Source organism: Fulmarus glacialis, unplaced genomic scaffold, assembly GCF_000690835.1.
Source record: "Fulmarus glacialis isolate BGI_N327 unplaced genomic scaffold, ASM69083v1 scaffold34868, whole genome shotgun sequence".
NCBI lineage: Eukaryota > Metazoa > Chordata > Aves > Procellariiformes > Procellariidae > Fulmarus > Fulmarus glacialis.
Window position 1 is genome coordinate 26,075 of NW_009228352.1, and position 10,344 is coordinate 36,418.

Sequence of the window (10,344 nt, forward strand, 5' to 3'; positions counted from 1 at the left end):
CTGGCTGTTCTCCTTCCCAACGCTTGTTTTTTTTTTTTTTTTTTTTTTTTTTTCTTAAGCTGAATGTCCTTGACTAGCAGGGTACTTAGCAACAACTGCAAACATCAGTGTGTTATCAACATTCTTCTCATACTAAATCCAAAACACAGCACTAGGAAGAAATTTAACTCTATCCCAGCCGAAACCAGGACATGTGTACTTGGCGACTTCTGCCATATCAATAAATGAGATGAACAATGATATTTCTTTTTAGGTTTACCTCACTTTTCTTCTGGAATTTTTCGCTCTTGGGGAAGGGATACCTTTATTGCACTGAGAGGTCTAATGTTAGTTACTGGGCGCTATCTAGAAGCAAGGTAAGACTGACTTATACTTGGTTCTTATTGGTTTTGCAGGTAGTTAGGGAAAAGGCATCCTCTCAAAACCTGAGATGACACACAAGCAGTTAGAAACAGTTGATGTGCAGTATAAAACTTTAATGGCCCTAGACAGATTTGGGAGTTCTTTCTAAGTGGAATTAAAAATACCACTTAAATGATTATCTTTTGCTTTCTTAGCACTGATATGAAGCTAATGTTCTGTATAGATAAGGTAGTTTTAACCCCTGTAGCACTACTGCTTCTCCTTAAACAAAGTGATTGTGTTTCACATGTACTTGCATCATTGTTGCTGAGCAATAATTTCAAAATTATTTATTTAAAAATTTGAAGTAGCAATAGAATACTGTTTTAATCAGAAAGGTATGATTGCATGTCTATTGTGATGGTAACTGCTAGTATTTGTCTAGTAATACTAGAAATCAGCCAATTGTGAATTGTTACAATCTGATATCTGTTTTTAAGTGTTTAACGTGACAAATAAGCCAGATCTATTGATGTAATATTTCCATTAATCTTTTAACTTGTGTGGAGCTTGCCACATGATACAAACATAAAAATTAGTTGTTTAAAATTAGCATGTATTTATGCTGGTGTACATTTGACCAACTATTACCTTTCTCATGCAGTAAGGTCTGCAGTCTACTAGTATGTTTATATTTCCTTTTAAAGCTAGTTGGAATCATGTTTTCTGCAAGGTATGCACAACGGTTTTCAAGAAACTTCTCAAACCGCAGTTGCTGTCACCTCTCTGTATTTTAATAGGAAATTCTCATCTACTTCTGCCCTCCGTCCCCATTTCACCCCACCCATCAGAATGGATACCAGGGTAATCATAAACAATGTCAATAAAAACCTTCCCTGTGACCTTAGTGGGATTTGGATTTAGGCTCTATATCACTACCTATGAAAAAGTAAACTAGCTTTTCCATATTAGCAGATGATGTATGTTTTGTACAAACTGATTTAAATGCATTCGTGTTGGGGAATTTATAGGGAATAGATGACTTTTTTATTGTAAAAGAAGTTCATGCTAAATGAAGTAATTTGTAGCTTTCAACAGCAAACTTTTGGCACCTGTCTTTAAGATCCTGTTTGTCTCCTTGACTTACCTTGCTATTAAGGTAAACTTGTATACTTTGTACTTAATACTTAGTCCAATAATGGCCTTGAAAGTAACTGAGTCAAGACTGTGTTTTTCTTTTGTCCTAGAAACATCATTTTAGCATTTGGTGGGACTTTAAGACATGGTCTCATTCCCAATCTGCTTGGCCAGGGGACACATGCCAGATACAACTGTCGTGATGCTGTATGGTGGTGGCTTCAGTGTATCCAGGACTACTGTAAAATTGTTCCAAATGGATTAGACATTCTCAGTTGTCCTGTTTCTAGGATGTACCCAAGAGATGATTCTTCTCCTCAGCCTGCAGGCACTATGGTAAAGATCACTTCTGATTTAAGTATTTAACACAACTAAAATTTTTAATGAAAGAATATAATTTTTCTGGCTACAAGAACCTGTCGCTATCTGTTGTTTATGGTGAAATTTGATTATAGCACAAGAATTCCATATTTTGGGCTCTTCTCACTCCATCTGCATCGCATGATTAGACAGGTGCAGGGAGTTGGGGATGGAAAAAAAATGCCATCAGCTTCTAAATTTTTTCTTTGCTTTTTGTCTTGAAAAAATGTTTATGTTAAAAATTGTATGCAATGTATTGCCATTGACAAAGATGCCACTGAAAATGTTAGATGCTTTTATTTTGAAGTGTCATAAACTAGAGGCTAAGAATGGTACTATTTGCACATTAGAGCCTTTCTACTCGTTTTTCATTTTGCCCTTCACATATCATCCAAACATGCAATCAATCTAGGATCAGCCACTTTATGAAGTTATACAGGAGGCAATGCAACGACACATGGAAGGCATAAATTTCCGAGAAAGGAATGCTGGCCCGCAGATAGATCAAAACATGAGAGATGAAGGTAACACATATAAAACACTCGCTATGCAATTCAAATTATGATGATTATATTTTATATTTCTTTTCCTCTAGCTATGGAGTATATTTTTTAAAAATTAATTATGTTTATTGCAGCTAAAACTGTATTATTTTAAATACATTTAATGTTTAAAAAGTGCCTAACTGTTTATTATCAGCAACTGTTTATATATTGTGGTACAAGTTATCTTTAAATAAAAATTCACTTAAAAAGTACAATTGCCTTCAGAAACCCACCTCAGATCTCTTGTTTGGAGGTTTTTTGTTTATTTAGGAGGTTGCGGGGCGGGGGGCGGGGGCAGTTGGGGTTTTGTTTTGTTTAAAATACAGACTTCTCACGTAATATTCTTGCTTGGCAGGTTTTAATGTAACCGCAGGTGTTGACCGTGAAACTGGCTTTGTCTTTGGAGGGAACCGCTTCAATTGTGGCACTTGGATGGATAAAATGGGAGAGAGCGACAGAGCTCGCAACAGAGGAATTCCTGCTACTCCAAGGTACAAAATCCAGGCTTTTGGGGGGGATTTTAACTGAAATTCTTCTGCAGAACTTCTGTGCCTTCCATTAACACATCTGACAGGTGATGTCTCAAATGTTCTAAATGTTTCTGCCTACTAAAATGTTAATGGTAATTTTTTGCTTTGTGCTTATTTGAAGAAAAAAGGTGTGGTTTTTAGCAGGGTTGAAGCCCTCAGCTTCTGGCATGGTCTTAGCTCCATGCAGAGTCAACTTTTGAATTTAAGTAGTAAAATGTAATTTAGGAAAAACTATATACTTGTAGTACTAGCTGTACTTTGTTATTTAGACTTACTATAGGAGATACCTATTGATAATTGTTGTGTTGTTTGAATACTTCTTATTTAGAATTCAAAAACATCTAAGTTTTTAAAGTTGAGATTAAACATTTTGAAAATAAACTCTTTACTATGTGCTAGCGAACTGCTGCAGGCATTCTGGCTTGAGTTTAGTACAGTATCAGTTTCAAATCAATTGCCATCTGTGAGTGAGAACTGAAGGAAAACATTATCTTGCTTGACAAGTCAGGCATTTTAATTGGGAACCAAGAAAGGTTGAAGTACCTGCCCTAAAGAGGCTAAACCAGTGATGCCGGAGAAAAATTTTACGTCGAGCAGGCAGTAAAACTCAGTATGATACAATATGAAATTTATGCATATGATGATTATCTGAATTATCACCTGAAAAAAGAAGCAAGCCCAGGAAGTGCATTTAGCACTTATTTTAATGCTTCGCTTTTGACTTGAGTAATCTATTATGGCTGAAATATTACCTAAGTTACCAAAATGTGTGTGTAGATGAGAACCTCTGTATTGAATACAGTTTTATCATCAGAGGATCAAGTTCTTTGGGGCTGATCCTTTTTTCATTTTCTTAATCACTGGTATAAAATTATCTTAAATCTGTGCAAATTAGCAGGGTATGATAATACCACTTTAAATTGGTCTGTTGTACAGAAAAAAAGTATCTGTTAGCCAGATCCCTTGTTCCCTGACTGTTAGCTGGAAGAAAACCTCACCTGTTTTCCACCCTTTCCTCCATTGTTTCTTCATCAGGTGGAATCCTACTGATCTAAATAAAAGTAAATTGACACAGTCTACTTATGCTAATGTTCTCTTCTCTTACTCTCGGCCCTTCATGAAACTCAAAAGTACCTTATAAAACTGATGTGCCTAAAAGTGGCAGATAAGCTCCAGTGTAGATGAAGTTAAGATATGTATCTAGGGGAAAAATAGTCTAAACCACACCTACACAATGGTGTCGGAACTGAGCTACAGCACAGGAAGGAAATCTGAGTCATCAGTAGCTTTCTGAAATCATATCTTGGTGTACAGCAGCAGCCAGAAAAGCTAATAAAAATAATAATACTGGGTGTCTTCAGTAAAGGTTTTTAGAACAAGACGGAGGGCATCATTCTGCCTCTGTGAAACCTTGCACCTGCAAGATGTGCTTGTATCTTGAGTGTTAAGTGCAGTGCTGGTCTCAAGAAGGACGTAACGGATGGTAGAGAGACAGGCAGCTAAAACTCAAAGGGATGGAGTAGCTGCCTTGCAAGGAGACATTGGAATGTCTAAGGACTCTTCATTTTCAAGAGAATATGGGTGAGAGGGTTGTGACTGAAGTTTGGAAAATCATGACCGTATTGATGATGATGGAGCTGTTGTTCACAAAACACTGCAATACTGTAGAACTTCGGGATGCTCATATAGGAGAAATAGGGGAATAGTAGGAGAATAGGGAAAAATAAAATGTCTCAGTAAAATACAGATTTTTTTTTTTTTTTTTTCCAGTCACTTATTGAACTTTAATAGCCTTCTTAAAGTAATTCTTGGCCTTTTTAAATCATTATTATTGTAGAGATGGCTCTGCTGTGGAAATTGTTGGCCTGTGCAAGTCGGCTGTTCGCTGGTTGCTGGATTTATCTGGGAAAAATGTGTTTCCATTCCATGGAGTCACTGTAAAAAGACATGGTAAAAACAGGCACATCTCATAATTGTATTACTGGAGTATAAAAATAACCAAAACGATGAAATGGTGGCCATACAGCATCGGGGATGATTACCAAACTACTCAAGAAAGTTTAGAGGGAAAAGGGGAAAAACTTGGGAAAGTATCTTGTATGATTAAAATCTTTTGTTGCTAGAAAAATTTATTAAGAGTTGATATTGTCTTGCCAATAGTTCAAATATTTTATTCTATGTATTAAGGTGTGGATTACAAAGGAATTTTGGAGCCTAAATACCATTTCTCAAAATGGATATAAGTGATAGGATTATTATGTATTATGACGATACGCATCATTCATTACAAGAATGCTAAGTAAAATGACACAAGACACTTCTTCCCCCCAATATTCACAACACAGGAAACCACTTTCTGTGAATATTTACGTAAATATCTTTAGATGTCCCTTATATTTCAGAGGGATACTGCTCTGGTTACAAAGTTACTTTACTTTGAGCTTACCCAGCCCAAGTGAATATACATGCCCTGTAAAGCCTTTCTACTCTTCGGTAAAGGATAATGTTGAAAACAATTAATTTAATGGTTCTTTTATTCTATTTTAGAAAATGTGAATGTAAGGGGTTTTTTTTCCTATCTGTCCTAGACAGTACAGATTCTTAGGTCATGAACTTACCTGTCACTTCAGGATTTCTTAAAATCTATGGCTAGAGTAAGACAATTTAGAATTCAGTACACAGCAATATTAGAATGCATAGATGTAGAAATAGTATTTATAGGACTTGTCTTAGCTCTTGTGTTCCAGAATCGTAAGCAACTCTTTTTAGATTCAATTTGATGTGTGTATACTTCCTTCTGTTGTTAATCTCATGTTACTGAGTGTGAATTTCATTCATCTACTGCTGAATCTATTTTAAAACCAGCCTTAATTCCTATTCACGAATAGGCTTAGTGTTAGTTTCTAGGCTTTTTGTTCTTCTGGTGATAACATATTCAATTTTGGTAGTATTGTCCTTTTGCTATATTCCAATTGTAGTTTAAGAAAAAAACTCCTATACTCACCTAATACAAAACTAATGTACATTTCTTTACTATTTTTGTTTCTTTCATAAAAGCATTGCTTATTTAAGATGTATGTGTATCTCAATCAGGAAGATATCCCTAGCACAATTCTGCTGACTAAAACCTGATGTTTTTCTAGTCTCACTTGAAGTTTCAGTGACCTGTTCCTGGAACTGTAGAATTGGCCTAAGCGTGGGGAATCACCAGCTGGAGAGAGGTGATCCTAGGTCTGCTCCTGTTATGTTAAGTGTCAGGAATTCAGGAAGAGAAAGCTTTTAAAAGTGACACTTATCCTAATGTTTTGACACTCTCTTTGAAGTCTCCAAAATAGCAAGAGTATGTATACCAAGTACTATAAAAGAGTTGACATGTTACCATGCTGAAATGCTAATTGTAAATTTTAAACTTACTCAATTAAATATTTACTATAGATCACAATACCTCATACTGTTTCCTCCTAGCTAATTGAAAGTTAGAAAATGTTGTGTAAAAAAAATTGTGCAGGTGTTGGAGTTGATCTGCAGTATAATTCAACTTTTAGATAATAACTTTTTGCAATGCTACTATGGCCTTTATTGTGTTAGGAGTATCTTAAGTAAAACTTCGATAAGCAAAACAGTAAAAATAGACATAAGCATACTTCTGGTGTTACCTCTGTGGCTGTTTTCAGAAAATAAAACCTGTATATAACATCTTGCAGGAAAGGAGGAGACTATCACATATGATGAGTGGAACAGAAAAATTCAAGGACACTTTGAAAGGCTGTTCTTTGTCTCTGAGAACCCAGCAGATCCTAATGAGAAACATCCAAATCTTGTTCACAAACGTGGAATTTATAAGGACAGCTATGGAGCTTCAAGTCCATGGTGTGATTACCAACTCAGGCCAAATTTTACAATAGCAATGGTTGTGGTAAGTGAGTTGGGGTGTTTAAGTTTGCACTTAAAATTTTGTTTATTATTGAACTAAGCTTGCATTGTAAGGTTCATCTGCATGGCATTATATCAGGAACATACATTGCTTAGAATAACTTTTTGAAAGCTTTTCTTTTCTATGCTTTTAATATTGATCTGTCTTGGAGTATCTCCTAAAAATACATCCTTGACAGGACTTACCTAAATGAAACTGCTGTTCAGTGTATAGCTAGGATAAATTTGTAGTGTTCACTGTATTTAGAATGTCTGGGAGGATGCTTTTCCCATCAAATTAGCGAAAAAGCGTGGGTTGTTTTGTTGTCTTTATCGGGTCTGTAAAGAGCTTCAGTAGTAATACTTGGCAAGTGTATTTAAAATAAAATAAAAATTTAAAAAAAAAAGCACTGGATAGCTTCTGTGCTCTTGCTTGTTCTGACTTGCAGGTTCCAGAAGCTGGTTCAGTAATACAAAACTTAAGCTTTTTGTGGTCTTCTACATTTGTATACACAGTCTTATGTGTGTACATGTGCAGAGTTTACTCATTAAATCTTTATTATTTTATTAGGCCCCTGAGTTGTTCACACCTGAGAGAGCTTGGAAAGCTCTGCAGATAGCAGAGGAAAAACTGCTTGGTCCATTAGGCATGAAAACCTTAGACCCAGAGTAAGTATAGTAGAGATAAGAATAAGTGTTAATTACAAAACATGACAGATAGGAATTATTTGACATGTGGGGGTAGTACTTCTTTTGTTAAAATCCTCATATATACCTGTGAAATAAGGCTGCAATAAATACTTCCGGAACAATTATTTTGCTGTTATGCAATTGATCTTATTTATGTAGACAATCACCAGGTGGTTTTGGGTGCCACACAGTAAGCAAGTCAAATTTGGTGTCATAAAAGATGTTGAATTTGCATCTTGATACATACATGCATATGATACAGTGCACAGCACTACAGTTTGAGTAAAAACATAAGGGCAAAATTATGAATTCAAGTCATTCCAAGATTTTAACCATTTTCCTACTAGTTTAAACCGTACTTGGATTTCCATTGTCATGTAAAATACAGAACCTGGTGGAAACCTCCCTGACTTAACCATCATTAAATGGAAATGCCATGACAAATTTTCGGTTCATTTCTGCTTTCATTTTTCTGTATCACTTTTGTTAAGGCTTTGTTTGCATAATTTATTTTTTCTTTCTTGCAGTGATATGGTTTACTGTGGAGTATATGATAATGCTCTTGACAATGACAACTATAATGTAGCCAGAGGTTTTAATTATCACCAAGGACCTGTAAGAGCCAGTTTCTTCAATTTTAGAAAAAGTGATGTCACCTTTTCAAACTGACAGCTATAATAATAATCTCTTTTCATTCTTTGTTTAGGAATGGCTGTGGCCAATTGGGTATTTTCTTCGTGCCAAATTGTACTTCTCAAAGTTGATGAGTCCAGAGATATATGCAAAAACTGTAGTTATGATTAAGAATGTTCTTTCTCGCCACTATGTTCACCTTGAAAGGTAAGACACCAACTAACACATTCAAAATTCATTCAAGCTAGTGGTATCCACTATCCAATTGCATGTAAAAGTATACAGATCTATAATATAAACAGCATCTGTTTTCTACATATAAAGTTCACTGCTATATGTGCTATTGCAGATCTCAAGTCAGGTTTCAGGTACAGCTGAGATCTAGTGCTTTTTATAGATTGCAGAATTACTAATACTTACCCATGTGAAGACTGGGTGAAATAAACCTTATGTAAAAATTAAGATCTAATTTCATACAAAAAACTAATTTCAGGAAAAAACATTGGTGAGTTGCTTTTTAAAAAAATCAAAATTTTCAAAACAACCTGCAAAACAAAATAGTTAAAGGGCTAGTAGTGACAGATTAAAATTGCAGCAGATTTGCAGCTGGTGCAAAATATTGTTAGGATTTCTTGTGTTATAAATGAGGAAATTAGTATGACAGTGTTTCAGAATCTTAATAACCTTGATATTCTAAGAAGGCAGAACTTGCTTATGGCCCTTAAATGTTCCTTTACATTTTGAGTTCTCCCTCTTAAAAAACAGACCACCAAAGCCACACTATTTTTCCCCTTTTTCTGTCTCTTATGTTTTTAATTCTTAAGGATTTGAGACAAATGAAACAAACAACAACAACAAAAAAAACCACAAAACCACAAAAAAACCCCAAAGATCTTGCCCTTGATATCTCTTCCATATAATCTGTTCTGCAGTACTTCAAATATGCATTTATTTGTACCCATAAGAGTAACTTAGCAGGACTGGTCATGACAGAAGGGGTTTGTCTGACCACATGAGGAAGGAATGGGATTTGTTAAGCCACATTTTGCCTTACATAATATCTTGTCCCACAAATACAAGTTTTACTAAATAACTTGCAGTTTGGTAACGTTCTTTGTTTTTTCTGCCTTACTACTAAAGTAGTGTACTAAAGCAGTGTAAAGTTACTGTAGTAAAAAAGTACAGTATTTCATTTGTGTACAGAATTATTAATGTGGCGACAGGCTCAACTCATGAGTATTTCTGTAAGTACGTTAGTTTGTGGGGTTTTTTATTCCTATGGAAGAAAAAAAGGCTTATGTAGTCATGCCATCTTCCAGCCGTTATCACTTTTTAGCACCATAATCCAGTTTCAAGTGTAGTTTGAATACCATTCAGTTATCTCAAAGGTCATTTGTATTCTTCCAACTGCAAAACTACCTGAATAAGAAACAGGAGTAAAATGCCAGTATAGTGTAAGTTCAGATATTATTAGTGGCAGAGAGCCTACTTTGAAGGAGAGGCATCACCACAAAAAAGCTACAATTCCCAGCTGCAGAAAAAGAAAAAATTAATTAGATCTCATTTGCTAAAGAAAATACTGTGCCTGTAAGACAACAAACCTCTAGTCATGGTTTTCAGTTTTCTACTGAGATAATCTTCTAAAAGGTTTTAAAATGAAATGTTCTCTTAACTTCAGTGTATAATCTAACAACAATACTCGTTTGGTTTTTTTTCTTTTATCAGATCATCCTGGAAAGGGCTTCCAGAACTGACCAATGAAAATGGACAGTATTGCCCTTTTAGCTGTGAAACTCAGGCCTGGTCGATTGGTGTTATCCTTGAAATCCTTTATGACTTGTAAAAGTTTATTTTGATTGATTTGATGAAACTTCTGTGGTCTTATTATTGGGCGTAAATGAACACTTGGCTTATACTGCAATGGAAATGTCCTGTTCTGCACAATCACTTAAGCTGTGTCCTGACTTTCAAAGATGCTGAATGCCAGCAGCTCCTATGTCCTGTAACTGTGTGGGGCTTGGGTTGTTTTTTGAAAATCGGGCCATGACAATAAAATAAAACTGCAGTGCACGCTTGATGCAGAAACTTTTAGTAAGGAGCAATTTTAAGAATATGCACAAAGTTCATTTTAAGTAGCTTTGGTTTTTTAGATTTTCCAAATCAAAATCTTAATGTAACAAAGTGAGGTCACTCTT

The 10,344-nt window shown here is 35.2% G+C and overlaps 1 protein-coding gene across 1 annotated transcript in view; it reads left to right on the top strand.

The window, feature by feature from the left end:
- Positions 1 to 10,343, top strand: part of AGL (amylo-alpha-1, 6-glucosidase, 4-alpha-glucanotransferase) — a gene marked incomplete at its 5' end in the record, with an annotated part of 33,894 nt that extends 23,551 nt beyond the window's left edge. Inside the window, 10 exons of the mRNA XM_009583454.1 lie at positions 254 to 356; positions 1,590 to 1,815; positions 2,252 to 2,363; positions 2,740 to 2,875; positions 4,752 to 4,864; positions 6,619 to 6,830; positions 7,398 to 7,495; positions 8,044 to 8,131; positions 8,223 to 8,356; positions 9,875 to 10,343. Of these exons, the coding sequence (XP_009581749.1) occupies positions 254 to 356; positions 1,590 to 1,815; positions 2,252 to 2,363; positions 2,740 to 2,875; positions 4,752 to 4,864; positions 6,619 to 6,830; positions 7,398 to 7,495; positions 8,044 to 8,131; positions 8,223 to 8,356; positions 9,875 to 9,992 (1,340 nt within the window). The remainder of the gene's footprint in view (positions 1 to 253; positions 357 to 1,589; positions 1,816 to 2,251; positions 2,364 to 2,739; positions 2,876 to 4,751; positions 4,865 to 6,618; positions 6,831 to 7,397; positions 7,496 to 8,043; positions 8,132 to 8,222; positions 8,357 to 9,874) is intronic.
- Between the last annotated feature and the right edge of the window lies 1 nt (position 10,344).